Source organism: Peromyscus eremicus, chromosome 1, assembly GCF_949786415.1.
Source record: "Peromyscus eremicus chromosome 1, PerEre_H2_v1, whole genome shotgun sequence".
Lineage (NCBI taxonomy): Eukaryota > Metazoa > Chordata > Mammalia > Rodentia > Cricetidae > Peromyscus > Peromyscus eremicus.
This window is the reverse complement of record NC_081416.1, coordinates 40,232,304-40,254,991: the sequence shown is the minus strand read 5'-3', so window position 1 is coordinate 40,254,991 and position 22,688 is coordinate 40,232,304. Positions and strand designations below refer to the sequence as shown.

The window sequence follows — 22,688 nt, the reverse complement described above, 5'->3', positions numbered from 1 at the left end:
TGGATTGGTGATTCCCTGGAGCCTCTCACTGCTTTTTATTTTATTTTTTATTTTTTTGTGGCTACATCTGGTGTGAAACATTATCCCCCAAAAGGGCTTTTCAGCTTGATAAATAATGCCAGCCTTCTCACCCCGAGACAATGAGGCGGAAGGATGGAAGCTCCAGGGGCATCGACCTCACCCCTTTCACAGCAGATCATGACAGTTGTGTCCCCTCCCAGTGAACCTGGCACTCAGGAACATTGTCTCTATCCCTTTCTTTGTTAATGGATGGCTTTTTTTTCCGTCTTGTCACACTCTGCTTGACTGTGTTCGTTGTTTGAGTCTGCTGCGTGGTACATCCAGCAGTTTCTTCAATAGCACCTTGGATGGCGGTGTTTTTTTCTTTGTCTTAAGTGAGCTTCCACTAAATAATGACTTTAAGCTTCATCTAAACAATGGCTTTTATTCACACATCGAGCCCCAGAGACCGAGTCATTTTGACAGACACACTGACTTGGATAATGGTCTTTGCCTCATGTAAACTCATGACCAATTCCTGATTAGACTTCCTTTGTACTCCCCATTCATTTCCATGTCATTTGGGTCCTGGAAATACTTACTAGTGGGCCCTTTTATGTTTAATGGGTTTGCTGATTGTTGGGAGCCATTTGGAGGCTCCCTGCACAACCAAGTTCTTCTTTATTTGGTGTAGACATGGGAAATTTATTGTGAGGGTATTGGATGCAGTCAGGTGACTTGGGATGCTCTGGTTGTTAAGGAAAGAATATAATGGACGAGGTTGGGTGTCATATTTCTGAAGCTGTTATGCACATCATAGTTATCAACAGTTATCGTAGCAAGACATTATATGGTAGAGCTAGCTGGCTCTTCCCTTCCTCCCCCTTCCCTTCTGTATTCTTTCCCTCCTGCCCCCCCCCACCAAATTAACAGTTTCATCCCCAACTTGTTCTTAGTGCTGACTATAATGAACATAAAGAGGAGGGCCTTTGTGTGTGACCGTTTTTCTCAGCTAAAAAAAGAATTGCGCATGGTTAGTCGGCTGAACTTATTCATGAAAGATTCCAGAGATTAACATGCTATTTGAGGGCTGTTAGGTTCTGATTATGCCCCCACAAACTGTTAAGAGGCCAATCTTTAGAGCAGGTGCCTAGGCTAGTGTGAATCTCTTTCTAGGGCTCAGCTTTTTCATGAACAAAATGGGGATAATGGTGCCTATTTGTAGATTTGTTTGAGGGTTACATATTAAGTTCTAGCCCACCCTGGTCTACAGGACCCTGTCTCAAAACAAAGTTTTAAAGCCATTACAGTGTAAAACCTTCTCTTCCTTTTCACAGTGACAAGGTATCATGTATGCCGCTGGTTCCAGGGGACACTCCCCTGCTTTCTTGCAACCTCAAAACGGAAACGGCCATCGTTCACCTGGTTACGTTCCTGGCAAGGTGGTTCCCTTACGTCCTCCTCCTCCTCCAAAGAACCACGCTTCAGCCAAATTGACCTCCACCAGCCAAGAAGCCCCAGCAACCTTTGCTTTCTCCTCGGAGGAGCAGCAATCGTCCAGGGAGAACCGGAAGCAGAAGAGACACAAGAACACCTTCATCTGCTTCGCGATAACCAGCTTCTCGTTTTTTGTGGCGCTTGCAGTCATTTTGGGAATATCCTCAAAATATGCTCCAGATGGTATGTACTGCGTGCCCATGCACATGTGTGTGCGAGCACATAGAGCATAGTCTAAAAGAAGAGCTAAGGAGAGGAAGTAGAATACTTTTTTTAAGAAAAAACCCTTGTGTTGCTTAGGCTGGCTCTAACTACCTAATCCACAGGTAGGATGAGGTGTAGTGTCTTGTGAATGGGAGCAGTTGTTTGAGGAATCTGTGGGAAACTAAATGGGAAGGCTTGGCTTTCTTAGCATTTTTGGCTCCCCATTGTGTCTCAGGGTTCAAGTTGTTCTTGGAGCATCTCTTAAAATGCTCTTTACTAATTTGTGGGAGTTCAGGATTGTACTTTGTGGGAGCTGTGAGTTCTGGATTGAAATATGTTTATTTGGTCATTTGTATAGTGATAAAGTGGACTTTATTTAAAAAAACCAACAAGTGACTAAAAACGAAACTGTTTTGTGATATGAAACAGGCTTGATAAACAGTGTAAAATACTTTTGAGTTATGGAGTGTATCCTTAAAAGAAACGTCTATCTGTGTGAGTTGATACATTTGTCCAGTCCTACCCATTCTGTTCATAGCTAAATATCATCTAGGGAATTTTCATTTCTTAAATGACATTTGTTTGTCAAGAAGTCAGGTCAGAAATTTAATGATCAGTGCTGAGGAGGTAATTCAGTTGGTGAGGATCTGAGTTTAGTTCCCAAAACCTACAAGGGGTAGGACAGTGGCCCACAACCATGTTGAGCTCTAGGGGCTCCCATACCTTCTTCTGGTTTCACTGGACTCCTGCGTACACATGACATACATTCACAAACAAACACACATAAATAAAAATTAAAAAAAAAAAAAAAAAAGATCTTAAAAAAAACGAAACTCGGTATGTTCGCGTGTGTTTGTAATCCAGCACTGGGAAGGTGGGACCAGAAAGATTCCTGACTCTGAATGGAGCCAGTCTAGCCTGACTGAGGGGTGACTCTCTGGGTTACTCTCTTGTCTCCATGCGTGACCCGCTCCCTGATCTTTAGGCATGTGTGTGTGCGCACACAAACACGAGAGAGAGAGAGAGAGAGAGAGAGAGAGAGAGAGAGAGGGAGGGAGGGAGGGAGGGAGGGAGGGAGGGAGGGAGGGAGGGAGGGAGGGAGGGAGAGGGAGAGGGAGAGGGAGAGAGAGAGAGAGAGAAAATGAGAGAATGAATTTATTTAATGGTAATAAATTTATTTTGATTGGTTTTGGAGAAACACGTTGCCCATCAACTTCAGTATGTTTTCAATAAACAGTAGCAGCAGCTTCATAGAAATGCCCATGGAATGGTGTAAAACTCAGAGGCCCCAGGGCTGTGACATAGAGGACCAGACCATTACTACCTGAGTTGAGTACTCTTTTTTTTTTTTTTTTTTTTAACAAAGTCTACTACAGGTTTTTGTCTGAGGAGAAGCCTCCTTAACCGGATATAATAATGTAACAGTTGAGGCCCCCTTTGCCCTTTGTAAAACTTACAAATATTATTTTATTTTGGTTTTCAGGGTACTTTAGGGATTTTGTCAATTTAAAGTCCTGGAGGAAGTAGTTACCAACATTTCTAAAAGAATAAACAGGGGGTAAGAGAGAGGAGCCTTTCCACATCTTCGCTGGCCAAGCCAGTTGGCCACACTGGGAATTTATAACATTGATTTCCCTTGCATGCAGTACTGACTTTCTATTCCAGGTTCCAAACACAATAACCAAGTTCTGATTCACATTTTCCAAATAATCGTTAGGAGTGGGATGCCAGACTAGTGGGAAATCAGAGCTGCAATCTGTGCTTTCCTTGGGATTTTCTTAGTCCATCTAAAACACGAGGCTGCAGATGTGGGTCCTGGAGTCAGTGCTCGTTAGTCCCACATGTTGGCAGTACAAGTGGAGATGATCGCTGGAAAGATCTAGTGTGCTGGAGTGTTTTATGGTCAGCCTCACTGTGGCTTTTGCTCTTACGAATGTGCCTAGGAGATGGGGCTGTCGAGTTGATAGTTAATGATTTCTGCACATCCTACATTTTCTCATTTAAGAATGTTTTACTGGAAGGAAGAACTCTGGGAATTTTTTGGGTGATCGTTCTAATGGAGTGTGCTCTCTAGGAATTGATTACAAGCAATGAAGAGGAATTGCATAACTCTTACAATGGACTTCAGGTCTCCACAGATTGGAATTCCTTCTCAGTAGCTTGTGACATGTGACATTTGCTTCTTATCTAACACTCTGGAGAATTTCAGCTCTATGTTTTATGAGAAAATAGGGAGGTTGAAGAAAAGTCATTCTATTTTTTTGTAGTGCTGGGGGTTGAACTCTGGGCTTTTTCTGTTCTAAACAAGCATTCTACCACTGAGCTACCCCACCATTTCAAAGGATTACCTTTAGTATAATGGTTTATAATGAATTGTGTGAAGAGTTAAATAGTAATTATGGATCCGGTATGAGAAAAATAATCTCATCAAATAATTGCCAAGGCCTTATGAGACTAATTGAATTCTAGTTGCTGTCGCTTCAGAGTGGCAGCATAAGCCACTTAAGCACTGAGAAATGGGACGATTATGGCGTTGGGTGTGCAGGTTCAAAGGCAAATTTAGAATGCTTTCTTCTTTATCTGAGTCTCCACTATCACACATGAGCCTTCAGCCTTGGCACAGTATTTCTCCTGTTGTCCTCAAGCATATGCCTCTCATTCCTACCTTTGTTTAGTTAAACACAGGTGCTTAATTTAAATACAGCTGACTTGAGTAATGGACAAGGATGGTGGGATATATATATATATATATATATATATATATATATATATATGTATATATGTATGTATATATATATTCCTTCTAGTCTTTTTGAAATAGGTTTATTTTTATTGTTTTTAATTTATGCTTATGTGTGTGTGTATTTGTGTGAGGGAATGCCACATGGGTGGGTTAATCACAGAGGCCGGAAGAGCGGATTGGATCCCTTGGAACTGTAGTTACAGGCGATTGTGAGCTAACGTGGGTGCTGGGAACCAGACTCTGTGAGAGTGGTCCACTCTCTGAAGCATTGTTCATTGTTCCACCTCCCAGCCCCAACATTTCTTGTGTTCTTGTCTCCCCTTCATGCTCCTCCTACTTAAGTACTAAGTTCCACCCTTTGGGGTCTGAGTCTGTGGAGCTGCCTCTGGACCCCTAGCTTTTTCTTCCTTTGTCTGAGGACAATTGCACCTAAATTGAGGACCACATTATTTATCATTTATTTATTTCAAACATGATGGCTTTTCTCCCAGGCTGCTTTATAGACCTGTAGAAATATGCCCGCCCCCATCTATAGTTTACAAAATTCACAGTATCTGCTGTAGAGTGGACAAAATGATCTCTGGCAAATCTTGAGTTGTTAGCTGATCAAAAGTGAAGCTATGATTTTTCTTTCCCCTAGAAGTATTTCACACATAAACAGCTGCCATTTTATTATCTACTGTTCAGGAGATAGGTCACACTTCTGGTTAGGAAGACTGCAAGTTAATGGACCTCATTTCCTCAGGCAGAGCTTCCACATCACTGCACTCACTAACTAATCTTTGTTTGGGCTTCTCTACTCTGCAGTTTCCTCATCTCTGAAAACGAGAGGTCATGGTTTTAGCCCCTTGCGTTCTGTAGTTTTGTTGAGGAAGTGTCCATGTGGGGAAAGAGGTGCTCTTATAGCCTACTTTCTAATTCTCTGTGTTTAGGAAGAAACTTTTGAATATCTAACATACATGTTAGAAATTTCTGCAGTTTCTGTTTCCATTAGTCCAGTTGGGGGGAGGGGAGAGAGAGAGAGAGAGAGAATATGTGTCAGTTTGGCTAAAATTATGGGAATCAAATCCAGGACCTCAGGCATGATAAGCTAGCCAGTGAGCTACGTTGCCAGGCTATTATTTTCTTTTCTAAAACATCTTTATAGTGTGGGTCCAAAAGAAATTTGTTCTTACTGTTATTTCCAAAGTAGGTAGTCAGGGGAACTTCATTTTTATCTTGTGAAGTTTGGCCTAAACCAGGTAATGACTTGATTTTGTGCTAACATTTTTTATTTAATATATTAAAGTAAAGAAGTCATACCTCTTCTGTTTGGGAACAGGTGGGATTTGCATTTCAGGGACAGGAGATCAGTGTCTCTATACTTTCCATGCAGATCTGTGCTCAATGACAGCAACTCTTGGCCTTGGCTGGTCATGTGGTTTTCTTGCACTTTGTTGGATTGGATTCTACATCAGGGTTGTGTTGTTTTGTAGAGAATTGTCCAGATCAAAACCCTCGTCTCAGGAACTGGGATCCAGGACAAGATTCTGCAAAACACGTTGTTATCAAGGAGGGGGATATGTTCCGCCTGACCTCAGATGCTACAGTGAATTCTATAGTCATTCAGGACGGAGGTAGGTAACAGTCCCTGTCTGTGGGAGCCCCATGGATGCTCTGTGATGTGGGCGTTATTTCCTGTTCTTCATGTAGAATAGCTGTAGTAGATTTTGTTCAAAAAAAGAAAGACAAAAGACAAAGGGATGCGCAATTTTTTCTCATTGCTGCAATTAAGTGCTTACAGGAGTACCTTAAGAGAGTATATTTGGGCTCAGAGCTCCAGAGGGTGCCATTCACAATGGCAGGGGAGGCATGGAGACCGGTGCGTCTTCCTCTGAGGAGCTCGCAGCTGGTCACATCATGATGGCAGCCAGGGAACAGCTGGGATTGGAACCAGGGGGCCATGGCCGACCCCCAGTGACCCGCATCTGCTAGTTAGAACACAGTTCCAAAGGTTCAAGTAGTGTTGTTCCTTGCAGGACTGCTTGTGTTTGGGGATGATAAAGATGGATCCAGAAACATTACCTTGAGGACTCGTTACATCCTGATCCAGGATGGTGGGGCGCTTCATATTGGAGCAGAAAAATGCCGCTATAGATCCAAAGCGACAATTACCTTGTATGGCAAGTCAGATGAAGGTGAAAGTATGCCAACATTTGGCAAAAAGTTTATTGGCGTGGAGGCTGGTGGGATACTGGAGTTGCATGGGGCGCGGAGGACATCATGGACGATGCTGGCAAGGACTCTGCATTCCTCAGGCTTGCCCTTTGGCTCCTATGCCTTTGAAAAGGACTTTTCCCGGGGCCTCAATGTGAGGGTCATTGACCAAGACACAGCCAGAGTTTTGGAATATGAGAAGTTTGATACCCACGAGTACCACAATGAGAGCCGGCGACTTCAGGAATTTTTGAGAGCTCAGGATCCCGGTCGGATTGTAGCTATTGCTGTTGGAGATTCAGCAGTCAAGAGCCTGTTACAGGGAACGATCCAGATGATCCAGGACCGGTTGGGAAGTAAGCTGATCCAAGGGCTGGGCTACAGGTAGGTAGACCTTGTTCCTCCCTTCCCAGCTCTGGTGGAGTTTCCTGTGAAATCAGAGAAGGTGGGCAGAGAACCACAGATGGCTGCTGCTGATTTAGCTGGCTGCGTGGCCGCCCCGGAAGGCCTCTCCTATGGGTGCAGCAGATTGCCTCTTATTTGCACCATGTTTTAAACCACTAGATGTGGTACACAGAACAGTCTTGGCTTTGATTTATGAAGCTCTTTGTGAATTGTCTCTAAGGCCAGTGGAAAACGTAGAGATGAGGTTCTGAAAAACACTGGGTAGAGTGAAGATAACTTGCTTCTGAAGAGACTTCCTCTCACCATTACCTTCTGAGCATAACAAAACTGAAGATGCTGAGGCCTAGGCTAATTGAGACATCTGAGCAGTTGAGAGGTTAGGGCACAGTTCCATGGAAAGCCTGTCATAAAAGCCCTAAGGGTAGGCAGGCTTAGGTCTCTTTTTCTTTCTCTTTTGGAATCTTTTGCATGCTAATATGACTGGAATCCTTTACATGCTATTTTGATTCCACTTGCTTCATTGGCTCAGTTCTGATGAATTCTGGCATAGGAGAGGCAGCCAAAAGTTGGAGAGCTAAGCTAATCATTCATACAGAAGTTACCGCTACTGATTCTCTACTAATCACCCTTGATTTCCTGATACTGTCTGGAGGCTGAGGGAAGTGACTGGCTCACCATTTAATCAAAAAGAAAGAAAGAAAGGAAGAAAGAAAGAAAGAAAGAAAGAAAGAAAGAAAGAAAGAAAGAAAGAAGGCAGGGAGGGAGGGAGGGAGGGAGGGAGGAAGGAAGGGGAGAGAGAAAGAAAGACAGAGAGAGAGAGAGAGAGAGAGAGAGAGAGAGAGAAAGAAAGAAAGAAAGAAAGAAAGAAAGGAGAAAGAAAAGCAAAAAGCCCAAATTTGTAATTCTGCTGAATGTTCTTAGGAACTTTAGGAAATGTCTGCAGTGACAGAAATAGAGGCCTCAAAACTGCACACTAAAATGACCCACTTAGATTCTCCTAGGCACAGTGTTGTCTACAGAAACTCTTGAAGATGATGTTAGTGAAGGAAAGAGGTCTGTTATCATCTTGACTTGCTTCTTACTCACTTTTTCTTTTTTCTTTTTTTTTTTTTTTTTTTTTTTTTTGTTTTTTTTTTTGGTTTTTTGAGACAGGGTTTCTCTGTGTAGCTTTGCGCCTTTCCTGGGACTCACTTGGTAGCCCAGGCTGGCCTTGAACTCACAGAGATCCACCTGGCTCTGCCTCCCGAGTGCTGGGATTAAAGGTGTGCGCCACCACCGCCCAGCCACTTTTTCTTATAAGCTATCAAAACACGAGAAGGAAAACCAACAGCCATAAGCCGGCCTAGGGAAAAACTAGGCATGCTGCAGAGGCCAGAGGCCTTCAGGACTTGAGGCGTGTGCTGTCTAGGTAGCAGAGAATGGCTGTCTAGACACAGGCTATTAGGAGCAAAGCCTCAGGGTTTACTCCGATAACACACAAATGGAGAAGTGCTAAAATAAGAAAATATAGCTTAATGGTAGTTTACAAGGCGATTTCATGTAGTCACCACCCAGGCCAAGGAATAAAACCTTGTCAGCATTCCCTCCGACCACCACTGCTAGGCTCTAATAATCCCTTCCTCTCCAAAGATAAGCATTCTCCTGAAGTAGGGAGCACATTAAGGGTTAGGTTAGTCCTTTTCTGAGCTTCATATAAATGATAAGAGACTAAATAGTTTGTGTCTGGCTATTTTTGCTCACATCATGAGTTCTGTTCATACTGCTGCACATAGGGCTGGCCTTTTTTATTTACATCATTGTTTATTTATTTATCTATTTATCTATCTACCTATTTATTTATTTATTTGTTGTTTTCCAATACAGGGTCTCTCTGTGTAGCTCTGACTCTCCTGGAACTCACTTTGTAGACCAGGCTGGCCTTGAACTCATGCCTGCCTGCCTGCCTCTGCTTCCCAAGGGCTGGGATTAAAGGCGTGCGCCACCATGCCCAGCTTCCCCCATTGTTTATTTTCTATGAATGAGTATACTGTAGTTTGTTTACTGTGGATATCAGAATGGCTTTCCAACTTGAAGCTACTATCAGATGTGTTTACCCATCTACTGATGTGTGTGTGCACCCGTTCCTATAATGCATAGACCGAAGAGTAGAAACATATTCTTGGCAAAGTTAGATGCCTATTGTATTAGTCAACTTTCAGTAACTGTGACAAAAGCAATATCTAAGACATTCACTAACTTAAAAGGAGAGCTTACTTTTGGCTCACAGTTTGACAGATTTCAGGCCCTGGTCACTTGGCCCTGTGGCTTTAGGCCTGTTGCAAGGCAGAGAACATCACAGTAATGATAGTAGGTAAAGATGCTTACCCCATGACGCCTAGGATGCAGAGTGAGAAGAGGGGCCCTGGAGTGCATGAAGCCATGCCAGGGCATGTCCCCAGTGACACGTGCACTTGTATACATGCGTGTGCGTGTGTGTGTGTGTGTGTGTGTGTGTGTGTGTGTGTGTGTGTGTGTGTCTATCCCCATGTATGTGTCTGTGTTTGTTTCCATGTCCATGTCCCCAGAGGCCCGAAGAGGGTGTCAGATCCCATGGAGCTAGGTTGTGAGCTGCTACCTATAGGTGCAGGGTACTTAAGACTGTTCCTCCAGTGCTCTTAACTTCTCTGCAGCCCTTACCTGGCCACCTCAACCCCACTCTCCCCACCATCTCTTAGAGGTTCAACTACTCTTGAGTAGCCTCATTGGCTGGAAAACAAGCCTTCAACACGTTGGGCCTTTTGGGGAACACTGAAGATCCAAACCAGAGCACCTCCTTTGTTTCCTGGTGTGGCAGCTTGTGTTCCTCTGTGTCATCACTGCTTCTGATCTTGTGTCACCATAACTGCCCTGACTTTGCTTCTTCCCTGTACGGAACTGCTCTCTAAATTCCCTTTAAAATATCCCTGCTCAGTTCACGGAGAAGTTAGAGTGGCGTTCACCAGCCTTCCATGGTATTGACATTATCTCCAGTGTACAGAAGCAGGCACCCCTTGAAGACTGTGTTCTAGGGCATTGAAATTTCCCACAAGTGGAGGAGGAAGTGGGAGTGTTCTTGAGATAATGTTAATAGAACAGAACATTGTTTCATAGTTGCTGAAGCAGTTCTGGGCAGGAAAGGGAGCCTCTGACATTCTTCCTCTCCTCTCTGCTGGGAGATAATAGTTGAGACAGTCTTTGTTTGATCCTTTCTGCTGTATCAAGGGATGTAAACAGCTCTGACTGGTTCTCAGCCCCTAATCCTCACCGGGGCAGCTGCTGGACTTGGAAGGCTGGAGGCTGGCTTTAGTGCACTTTTTCTCTGAGTATCTAGCCATCTGTCTGGCATAGATTACATTTAGTATTTTTTTTTTTTCTCAAAGTATGAAGTTCACATTTTTCTTTTCATGTTTGAACCAGGGGGCTTAAGGCAAGTTTCCTGGCTTTTGTTGCTATACATTTTTTCTTTGACTAACTTTGGATACAAGCTGGGGCGAGTCCATTAAATATTTGTTATTGTGGAAGTCAGATGGCATTTTAAAAACACATTGCTTTCTCCAGGTAATCGTTTGTAAAATTGAAAATTTGTTAGATAGCAATTCTGTGGCTTTAAGGATATTTAGAAACTTCAAACTCAGTGATTCTCCACTGTGCCTAAATACACAGACATTAAAAACTGCTAATGCCCAAGGTGTCTTAGATCAGGTTTTCAAAGGGTAGGACAACAGTCAAAAGAGTGATAATTACCATTGTAAACTGTGACCTCTAAATTAGGGGTGTGTGTGTGTGCCCTTGAACAACCTTTAGTGTCTCCCTCAATCACTTTCCACCTCATATTTTGAGACAGGACCTTCCACTGAACCTGGACTTCATAGATTTGCCTAGGGTAACTAGCCAGTAAGCTGTAGAGATCTGCCTGTGTCTGCCTCTGTAACAGTAGGATCACAGACGTGTGCCACTGGACCCTGCCTTTTTTTTTTTTTGGTTTTTCGAGACAGGGTTTCTCTGTGTAGCTTTGCCCCTTTCCTGGAACTCACTTGGTAGCCCAGGCTGGCCTCGAACTCACAGAGATCCGCCTGGCTCTGCCTCCTGAGTGCTGAGATTAAAGGCGTGCACCACCACCACCGCCCGGCATGGACCCTGCCTTTTATGAGGTGGTAAGAATCTGAACTTAGGGCTGGGCGGTGGTGGCGTACACCTTTAATCCCAGCACTCGGGAGGCAGAGCCAGCCAGAACTTTGTGAGTTTGAGGCTAGCCTGGTCTACAGAGCGAGATCCAGGAAAGGCACAAAGCTACACAGAGAAACCCTGTCTCGAAAAACCAAAAAAAAAAAAAAAAAAAGAATTTGAACTTAGGTCTTTATGCTTTCCAGTAGGTTCTCTACTGACTGAGCCCTCTCCCTAGACCCTAAGTGTTCTCAACGTATGGTTAGGAGCATCATTTAGCATCACTGGGAAATTTGCTAGATGTGCAGATTCTTTGATCCTCTGATTCTCAGGTCGGGGTGGTGGGGGAGTGGGGCAGTGATCTGATTTAAGAGTTCTTCCCTCAAGCCATTCTGACGCTAAGGCTTGAGAGCTACTGTTAACTCAGTGTTGATCTACTTGAACATCCAGGTACCCAGACCCCCCAGCATTAACTTTTAAAGCTTCCAGGCCTTGAGTTCCATCCCTAGAAATATCATGAAAGCAATCAAACAAACAAACAAACAAAAAAAACAAGTTGAGAAGTCAGGTGTGATGGCGGTCCCAGCACTTTGGTCACAGAGGCAAGAGGGTCAGGAATTTAAGATCATTCTCCCACCTAAATAATTCAGCGCCAGCCTCGGTTACCCAAGACCCTGTCTCAAAAACAAAAACAACCAGCAAACACTACAAGAAAGCAGATGGCAGTCTTTTTAGGAGATAGCAAGGGTTTTATGTCTAGAATGACACATGCTCATGTGTGTGTGTCCAGGAAGGAAGTCCATGATTAACTGATGCCATAGTCATCTCTGTTTTACCTGTGAGTGAGCCGGAAAAACAAGTTTTTGAACATCAAGTGCATTTGCTTCTGTGACATCAGTTACTTCAGCAAAAGCCTAGAAACTGCAGCCTCATGGGAAAAGTGAGAAATGAAATACAGATGTTGAAAACCAGCCTCCCACCATATCCATGTCTGGGGCTTGGGTCATTTCTGTGACAAATGACCAGATGTGCTTGCTGTTTTCCTTATAGGCAAGCTTGGGCTTTAGTTGGTGTCATCGATGGTGGAAGTTCTTCCTGCAATGAATCTGTGAGAAACTATGAAAACCATAGTACTGGCGGGAAGGCCCTGGCTCAAGGAGAATTTTACACCTTGGATGGTCAGAAGTTCTCCGTGACGGCCTATAGTGAATGGATTGAAGGTAGGCAAAGAGGGTTTGAACTCGGTGAGACATGGGTAAGAACTGTGACACATGGCTGTAGGGTACTACTGTTCAGACATCAGTCTGTCTTGGCAGATTTGTCAGCTAGTCAGAGTTGGAGCTGATTTCCCTACTAAACTTAAATCTTGTAGACTCAGGAAGTCTGGACTAGCTACTGATCTATTTTAGGTTTGGCAGCCCTCCTTGGACTGTGTTCTTGATCCTGAGTCATAGTGTCTAATTAAGTAGTGTGATAGTTGATCATGGTTGTCAGCTTGATGAGTTCTACAGACACCTGTCTTCTGGTTTTCCCGAAGAAGAAGCTATTCTTGTATGTTTAAATTTTATATGCACTCCTCCTTCCCATTTTTTAACCTGTTTTCTTAATCAGTTATTTTTAAAAGCAAAGATTTTATTTGTTCCTATTTTATGTGTGAATGTGTGAATACCTGTGTGTATGTGTGTAGCTTGAGTTTTCCTGCCTGGCCCACAGTCAGGGCAAATCTCTCTCACCTGCCAGTCCCACAGCCACTCAGACCCAACCAAGTAAACACAGAGACTTATATTGGTTACAAACTGTATGGCCGTGGCAGGCTTCTTGCTAACTGTTCTTACAGCTTAAATTAATCCATTTCCATTAATCTATACCTTGCCACATGGCTCGTGGCTTACCAGGATCTTCACATGCGGCTTGTCATGGTGGCAGCTGGCAGTGTCTCTCTGACTCAGCCTTCCACTTCCCAGCTTTATTCTCCTCCTTGCCCCGCCTATACTTCCTGCCTAGCCAACGGCCAATCAGTGTTTTATTGATTAATTAGCAACACATTTGCCATACATCCCACAGCATATGTGTACCACATGTGTGTGTACCTGATGATTGAGGAGGCCAGAGAGGGCATCAGATCTCCTGAACTGGAGTTACGGGTAGTTGTGAGCTGCTATGTGGGTGCCGGGAACTGAACCCAGGTTTTCTACAAGATCAACAAGTGCTTTTAACTGCTGAGCCCCATCTCTTAGGCTCCTAAAGAGTTATCTGAATTCTTTATTTTTTTATTGCATTTATTTATTTATTTATTTATTTATTTATTTAATTTATTTATTTTTTTTTTTTGGTTTTTCGAGACAGGGTTTCTCTGTGTAGCTTTGCGCCTTTCCTGGAACTCACTCTCTAGACCAGGCTGGCCTCGAACTCACAGAGATCCGCCTGGCTCTGCCTCCCGAGTGCTGGGATTAAAGGCCTGCGCCACCACCGCCCGGCTTATTTATTTATTTATTATGCACATGTGTGTGCACAGTGCATGTAGAGCATGCGTGTGGAGGTCAGAAGACGGCTGAGGGTTGGTTCTCTTCTACCATGTGGGACCCAGGGATCAAACTCAGGTCGTCAGGTTTGATGGCGAGTGCTTTTTCCTGCTGAGCCGTCTTTCTAGCTAAATTTTCTTCAATATAAGTTTTTACTGTAATCCTTAAAACCTTTTTCTTTAAACAGCCTCTCACTCTGTAGCCCAGGCTTGCCTATCACTCATTGTGCAGCCCAAGCTGCTATGATTTGTTTGACTAATGCTTTGCATTGGGTATTTAGGGAGTGTCTGACTTTGTGGGATTTCTTAATTTCCCTGTTTGCTGCCAGGGCTTTTCTTGCATTAGTTGTGGATTGGCTCCTTCCTGTCTTTGTTTTTTTCAATACCTGCCTCTTCCAAGCACATGAGGTATGAAATGAATGTGAGCTGAGCAAAATTAAGAGGTACTTACTGTATCTGCAGTTACCCAGGTTTTCTCATCTGTGTAGCAACCCAATTAATTTTCCATTAATTTGGACTGTTGTTGATAGAGTGCCTGGGATCCTATCCTGGTTCTTTTACTTCCTTTTGATCATAGACATGGGATTCACTTCCTAACCTCAGTCTTCTCATTTGAAGAATGAGGATAAGAAGAGAAACACTAGCTAGGGCTGCCATACATATCACATTTGAAGTTTTAACATCGTACATGCAGGCCCTGAATGTGTATTGATGCTGCCACAAACATGATTCGGGTTATAATAAAATCTTTTGTATGATTGTGGTTGAACACAATGTTCTGTTTTAAAGCAAGTAAATAGGGGCTAGAGAGATGGCTCAGCGGTTAAAAGAACTGGTGCTCTTCCAGGGGACCTGGGTTCAGTTCCTGGCACCACCTGCAATTTAGAACTGTTTGCAATGCCATTTCCACAGAATCTGACGTGCTCTCTTCTGGCCTATGTGGACACTGCATGCCTGTGGTGCATAGAGCATGTGGTGCATAGACATACGTGCAGTCAAAACACCTATACACATAAAATAGAAATAAATAAAATATTAAGAAGCCAAATAAATGGAATGTCTGAGATGTGACAAGAACTTCTCCCATATTGCTTCTAAGCAGTGTGGGTTTCAGAGAGGATGTGGTCGCTATGATGGGTGGAGAAGCTGGACCAAGCCCGGCTTCTGGCCCCAATAGCAGTCTCAGGCAGAGGTGTTAAGCACCAGCCCTAGCAGCTTGGTCTTGTATGTGTTCAATAGTCCCGTCTCCAGGAAAGTTCCAGGCCGGAGGAGACTGCACCAGGGGTTGAGTCAGTTTCTCCTGCGTAGGGACCTTAATTTCCACATCATATTGGCTGCTCACTTCTGAAAGTGGGAACCCCTGACATCTACCATGGGCTGATGTCCTCAGTGACTCCTGCTTTCCGGAAGGGGTGGAAATTCTCCCTAGGAAGCAGGAGACTGAACTCACTTCCTTTTAGACTTCAATGAGGAGTGCCAGGAGGAGATTATCATAGGCAGGATTATCTCCTCAGCCTAGAAAAAAGTGAGAATTTAACAAACACTAAAGTGTTCCCAAGATCTTTCTGACTTTTATTGTTTTAAGAGAAATAAATTCTAATGACTTTTCAAATCAAAATTTATTTAGTATCGTTATCTTGGAAAAAAAAGAATTGAAATTTAATGTGAAAAAAATTGAAAATTTCCTCATTGTTCCATTTAATGAAGTATTTTATTTTAATAAAACCTTAAATTTGGAGTAGTGATTTGTGGTAGGATTTCTGATGATCTTTGTTCTTAAGTTGCCTATTTCTATTTTTGGAAGGATATATTAAATGAAAATGTTATAAACATTTCTTGTTTATAACATTTTCATTTGTAAACAAAATGTTATAAATAAAATTTATTATAATTGCTGGAGTTATTTATCTTAGTTAATGTGAGTCCAAGAAACATACTGAGAATGCACTCCCAGTTTACTAGATACTTATGTGTATGTTTATGTTTGCATATATGTGTACACATGTGTACTTTGCAGAAAATAGGCAGTCAGGGCAGATTAGTCTCCAGTGACAGACTTCGTGACTTGGCCAGGTTAGGTTTTATCTGGGCAGTTGACTAAGACTGTGAGACTATCCAGATTGTTCTTGTTCTTTGCCAACATTTCCTGTCTTTTTATTCTCCCAACTCAAGTAGACCTACTCTTCAGTTCATTAGAGTCAGCAACATCTTGCTAGTTAAGATGATGCTGGAGAAGCATTTATTCAACATGAATCATTCTCGTCTATTGATTTTTGTAAAGTAGCTGTCTTTGATTCTGTTCACATTTCCCCGAGATCAGCTTTCTGCTCATGACATTTTTTTAGAATCACAGATATTGTAGGAACAGTAAATGCTTCAACACTGCACTGAATGCAGCAAACCGAAGTGTAAGCTAGAGAGACACTGGATTAGCACTTGAGTTTGTCTCTGCCTGATTAGGAATCAGCTTTGACTTTCAAAGGCAATGTTTGGAAAGACCACCTGTCTTAATCACCTTTTTATTGTTTTGATAAACCACCATGGCCAAGGCAACTTTATAAAAGTAAAGCATTACTCTGGGGCTTACAGTTTCCGAGGGTTAGAGTCCATGACCGTCCTGGTGGGAGCGCAACAGCAGGTGGGAGCAGTAGCTGAGAGTTCACATCTTGAGACAACCATGAAGCAGAGAGCGCCAACTGGTAATGGCATGGGCTTTTGCAATCTCAAAACCCATGACACACCTCCTAATTCTTCCCTGACAGTTTCTCAACTGGAAGCCAAATATTCAGATATATGAGCCATCCTCATTCAAATTTTCATACCACCTATTAGTAGTCAGAAGGTTCCATCATTTACAATATGTCATCCTCCAAAGGAGCTAAGATAGAAAGGTCACAGCCGTGTACTCCTAGGTCACAGTGTATCAAACAGGCTATCATCCATTTGGCAAACATCAGTAACCTATACTGTGAAGAAGAAAGTGTGGTGAATACATGAAGGGTTTTGCCCTGCTGCCTTCACTGATACCCCTTGCAAAGATGAGAAAGTTATAAAAACGGCCACTGTTTTCTCAGGCCCAGAGCAGAGGTTACTTCCAGCAAGGATGGTTTGGAAGTCTTTAAAGACTTCTTGTGAGCTCAGTTTGAGGTGCTGGGGGACCAAATCCAGGCACAGTTTGTGTGCTAGACTGGCGTTCTACTCACTGAGCTTCCTCCCCAGCAATTTCCCAACATTTTATAAATGGGGTAGTGTAGTAGAATATTATTTTAAGGTATGCTACTTTTTTTTTTAATGTTGTATTTGTTGAACTCTGTGAAGCTGTGTTACTGTGCCTGTGTAAAACACCTGTTGGTCTAATAAAAAACTGGCCAATAGCAAGGCAGGAGAAAGAATAGGCAGGGCTGGCATGCAGAGAGAATATATAGAAGGAGGAGGGAGCTAAGATTTAGGAGCCAGAGAAGGAGGAGGACTCCAGGGGCCAGCCACCCAGCTACACAGCAAGACACGAATCAGAGTAAGATTTACAGAAGTAAGAGAACAGGAAAAGCCCAGAGGCAAAAGGTAGACAGGAAAGATAAAATAAGAAAAGCTGGCTAGAAACTAAGCCAAGATAAGGCCGGGCATTCATAAGTAATAATAAGCCTCCGTGTGTGATTTATTTGGGAGCTGGGTGATGGGCCCCCCAAAAGAGCAAAAACCTCCAACAACAGGGTAGATAGTTTGGTGAACAAGAGTGGAAACTCCTCCTAGGCAAAGAATGCAGAATATGTTTGCCCTTCCACTATGTAGAACCAAGAGAAAAGGTGACATTCACGAGGAGGCCAGCCTTGGCTGACTTTGTTGGTGCCTGGACCTTGGACCTTACAGTCTCTAGAACTTGGAAAAATAGATTTCATTGTTTATAAATTTTTAAAAAGAAATGATTGAAGCATGCACAAAGCACAGAAATGAGGCATGTTTTGCAGTTTACTTTCATTCCTAGCACAAAGAGAGTCTGTGTACCAATGTCCTGTCTCTTCTGATGACTTGGACCAAATAAAGTCACTAGCCATTTATTTCAGACCTATTCTGTGTCTGGCCACTTCTGTTCAAGTGAGACGTCTTCCTGGTGTAGGTGAGTATTTTGGGGGTGGCAGCAGTTTTTGTGCTGAGATGAAGTAAGCAAAGGACGCCAGCACTGAGAATCTTCAGACTTTTAAAGAAGGTTTACTGATGTAACATTTGTATCATGGCCGGTAGTGTATGGGCTCTCTTCCTTCCAGGGGCCAGAATCTATATCTTCTTATTTTTATTATTCAGAGACAAATGATTAGCATTAGGGGAAAAATTATTGAATTGTATTTATTTTGGTCTTTGATTTGTAACTCAGAGACACATTTATTTATTTAAGAAAACACTTCTCTTGATGCCTGTTTGTTTGTTTGTTTGTTTAGGAATATCTCTTTCTGGTTTCCGGGTGGAGATTGCAGATGGAGCGAAGCTTCACCTGTTGGACGACGTTAGCGGCTGGGAAGCTGGAGACCGAATTGTGGTTGCCAGCACCGACTATTCCATGTACCAAGCCGAGGAGTTCACTCTGCTCCCATGCCCGGAGTGCAGCCGTTTTCAGGTCAAAGTTAAAGGTACCGGACTCCTCCCTCGACTCTGGAAACACACTCTTTTCTCGGCCTTTGATTCCTGCAGTCTTTTCTCCTGACCACCCCATATCAGCATGGACATTGATCTCAGTGTGAGTGCACAGAGGGTGGTGCATAGAATGCTGCCCTTATGGGCAGTGTTCCCGCCACTGGTGAGACAGAGCAGGTGATCAGTGCTCCTCTGTCTCCATTTCCTTGTTAAAGGAAAAGATGAGGACTAGGCAAATGGGTTTTCTAAACTCGCCTAACAACTAATTAATTTTTAATACTAGACCTTTTTTTTTTTTGATTTTTCAAGACAGGGTTTCTTGTGTAGTCCTGGCTGTCCTGGAAGACTAGGACTGTCATTCTGTAGACTAGGCTGGCCTCCAACTCATAGAGATCCGCCTGCCTCCTGAGTGCTGGGATGCCGGGATTACAGGCGTGTACCACCATTGCCCGGCGTTGAATATTAGCCTTTCTTAAGTGAAGAAAGTATTTCTTGAATTCCTACTTGCTTGACTAAAAAAGAAAAGAGATCCTTAGTCATATTTAAAATGGACCAAATAAGCTATTTTGATTGGATTTTTATCTCCTACTGTAATTGTGAGTAGTACAGTTTTTGGAAGAGAGCAGTTTGCAACGTGATTCTTCTTGTGAGCTGCGAGTGGAAAGAATGCTACTGTCCGCCAGGTGCTCACTCCTACTCGTCCTCTGCTCACTGGTCCTGCCCACAGCCCCTTGTGTTTCCTTTGGGGGTTTTAGCACACTGTGTTCTTAATGTTGCTTTCCTGTTTCTGTACTCACGATTACACTGTGAGGCCACAAAGCAGAAGCTACAGATGCCCTTCAAGAAGTACTTGCTTGTATTTGAGTAAAGAATGTTGAAGTTTGAAATTTTTGTGCTTTAAAAAAAGAATAAGTAGAATGTTAAGTAAAATTCTCAGTTTAGAGTTGGCATTTTTTTCCCTATGTTTGTTCAATATGCTACTTTTCTTCTTTTCATAATACTAGACACATAGAAAGAAAAAAGGAAATTCCCAAGTTACAATGATACTATCCATCATCACTATCTGTGGAAAGTCCCACACTCCTTCCTGAAAAACATCAGAGGGAGAAAACAAACTTCTTTGAAATTGCTTGTAAACTTCCAGGAAAGGAAGATATTTAAAAGATAGTAAGCCAGGGAAAAAAAGATGGCCATCTCCACTGGCTAGTATGCAGATGCTGATCACATACTTTGAAGTAGAAGCACAATGTGACTTGCCATAGCAAGAGCTGCAGGAGCGTTTATTTCTAAGATATCCTGGCATTTGGTTCTTCATATGTCCGTCCAGTGGCTGCAGAATAAGGGCAGGAACTAGGGAGAAAGTGTTAGACCAGTCCCCCAGCTTTAGTGCTCACTACGGAAGGGCTGAGCTACAGAGGGTGGAGCCGCAGCAGGAGCTCTGGCTTTGGGTGGGCAGTTGGATTGACAGTCTTAAAGATCCCTGCTTCTGGGAGTCTGTCATCCTGAGGTGTTAGATGTCTTGGGATTGTCAAATGATGGAAAATGCTTTTCTGGGTGGTTTCACATTTTCTTTGTTCTGACATTGTCCTTCCTTCATGCATGTCACCAGAGACCCCCCAGTACCTGCATGTTGGTGAGATCATAGATGGGATAGACATGAGAGCTGAGGTTGGAATTCTCACCCGGAACATTGTGATCCAAGGAGAAATGGAGGACTCGTGCTATGCTGAAAATCAATGCCAGTTCTTTGAATATGACACCTTTGGAGGACATGTGATGGTGGGCAAAAGGATTTGATGACTTCTTTGAAACCTAGTAGCTAAGTACTAAGAAATTTTCAAATTGCTAAGGAATTTTGAGTGGTAAAGTTAGGTAGAGGTTGTGTGTGTGTGTGTGTTTTGTGGGTGTGTGTGTTTTTCATATATATAGATATTAAAAAGACATTGTAATTCTTTTTTAAATATTAGAAAATGTTTAAAAACAAAACCAAATAAACATAAAAGGAAGCAAGGTGTGATTGTATATACCTGTAATCTCAAAACTTGGGAGGCTGAACCAGGAGCATCAAGGAGTTCAAAGCTAGCTTTGGCTACTATATTGGACTGGGCTGTGTGAGACCCTGTTTCTCTCTGTCTGTCTGTCTGTCTCTGTCTGTCTCTCTCTCTCTGACACACACACACACACACACACACACACACACACACACACACACGAATAAATAAGAAAGTTGTGCCTTTAGATAGCCTGGACTGTAGTTCATCCATTAAGAATTATTCAGTGAATTATCAACTCTGTGCATCAGGAAGAACAGTCACACAGAGAATACCATGATGATCTTGATCCCATGCCTGCAATTTCTTAGAATCTCTTGGCCTCTTAAGAACCAGATACTACTAAAGGGTCGACAGTACTAATATGCGCAATCAAAATCTGGTTCTGTAAAAGTTATTGAGTGCAGATTTTGATTCTGAAGAAAAACAAGCAGTTACCATGTGGTAGACGGTATTCTGTGTGCCCAGTCATTGGGTCTGATCCACATTTGGCTGTGTGTGTCTGAGCTCTCTTTCTGTGCTGGGTGGCCTTTGGTTATTAGCTTTGCTTCTGAATCTGTGGCTTCAGAAATGCTGGTGCAGTATTACTGCTTTATTTTCAGTTATGTGAAAATAAAGTGCTTGAAGTGCTTGAAGACATTGAGAGTGCTCCAACTTTGTATCATGGGGGAGTTTTTCCCATAGGGGAATTTTTAAAGAGAGTTTTCACAAACTGAACACGGGTACAGATTTAGAAATTTAGTAGCTATCCAGCTGTGGTGGAGAATATAGAGATGAAAGAATGGCCAAAATATAGACAGCCTCTGGTCTAATTTAATGATTATCTTGGCTTCATTATGAGTGCATTTAGCAGTCACCGTATACTGAAGTTAGAACTTGGATCTTTTTCACTGTGGAGGATGGTCTGCGGTTGTCTTTAGATTCTGATCTGTTTAGTTCAGCAGTGGCTTTCTAATGTTGCAGCCTTGCTGACACTGTTGAGTCTTCCGTGTACTTGAACAGAATACACAGGTAGGTGTGGTGGTGTGCACCTGTCATCCCGGGGCTTGCTAGGCTGAGGTAGAAGAATTTCTGTAAGGATGATGATAAGGCCAGCCTGAGCTACATATTGAGGGCCAGGCCAGCCAGGACTACATAGCTAGGCCTTGTCTGAGGAATGAAACCCAGCTCCACCCAAAAACTCTATCCTACCTTGTCCCACCCCTAGCCCCAGAAAGCAGTTTGTGATTTTCCTTGTTTCATTTTTCCTTCTTTCTGATTAGAAGTTAGTCCCATGGCTCTTTGAAACATGTACCTGCATAAAAAAGCATTGACTATTGTTTTCCCTTTCACAGTACTGGGTATTAAACTGGGGGGCCTCACACAAGGCAATTAATTACTACTACTGAGCTATACCCCTAGCTACTAAAGTGCTGAGTTATTAAGGGAGGCTCTGGTAAAACACAAAAGGAAAAGAAATATACTTATTTTATTGTATTGGTGTATGTGTGTTTGTGTGGGGGTGCAGGGGTGTGTGTGTGTGTGTGTGTGTGTGTGTGTGTGTGTGTGTGTGTTACATGTATGTAGAGGTCAGAAGTCATCCTTAAGGGTTGTCCCTCAGTTGTCCACCTTGATTTTGAGACAAGGTCTCATTGGGACCCAGGACTCAGCAATTAGGCTAGAGTGGCTGACCAGCAAGCCCCAGGAATCTGCCCGTGTCTGCCTCCCCAGTACTGGGATCACAGTTACCTCCGGTTCTTAGCTCTTTACATGGGGCTGGAGATTGGATTCAAGCCCTTGCGTTTGCATAGCAGACCTTCTGCCAACAGATCCATCCTCCCAACCCCCAAAATGTAAGATGTTTCCTCTGTAGACATCTTCCGTTTCAGTAATATATATGCCTACTTATTGCTTCTTTCCTTCCTGAAAAAGATTCCACTTGATTTGAAATACTTTGCCTTGTAGATAGAGAAGAATTTTACTTCAGTCCACCTTTCTTATGTGGAATTAAAACACATGGGCCAGCAGCACCTGGGACGTTACCCTGTACATTTTCACCTGTGCGGAGACGTAGATTCGAAAGGAGGGTACAGACAGCCAGCGTCTGTGGATGGCCTGTCGATTCATCATAGTTTTTCAAGGTGCATCACTGTGCACGGGACCAACGGCTTGCTGGTAAGTAGCCTCCCATTGTGCTGACACGCAATCGTTGTTATTGACATGTTAGCTCTCCTTGATTCTCAGGATTCCTCCATTTTACACAAGTAAATAGTTTGACCACATG

At 43.0% G+C, this 22,688-nt stretch overlaps 1 protein-coding gene across 2 annotated transcripts in view; it reads left to right on the top strand.

The window, feature by feature from the left end:
• Nucleotides 1-22,688, top strand: part of Cemip2 (cell migration inducing hyaluronidase 2) — an 80,352-nt gene that overhangs the window by 12,788 nt on the left and 44,876 nt on the right. For both annotated transcript variants that reach the window (XM_059259726.1, XM_059259734.1), the window contains exons 2-8: nt 1,338-1,680; nt 5,920-6,060; nt 6,463-7,024; nt 12,278-12,447; nt 18,182-18,370; nt 19,984-20,153; nt 22,370-22,579. In XM_059259726.1, the coding sequence (XP_059115709.1) occupies nt 1,350-1,680; nt 5,920-6,060; nt 6,463-7,024; nt 12,278-12,447; nt 18,182-18,370; nt 19,984-20,153; nt 22,370-22,579 (1,773 nt within the window). In that variant the 5' untranslated portion in view covers nt 1,338-1,349. The remainder of the gene's footprint in view (nt 1-1,337; nt 1,681-5,919; nt 6,061-6,462; nt 7,025-12,277; nt 12,448-18,181; nt 18,371-19,983; nt 20,154-22,369; nt 22,580-22,688) is intronic.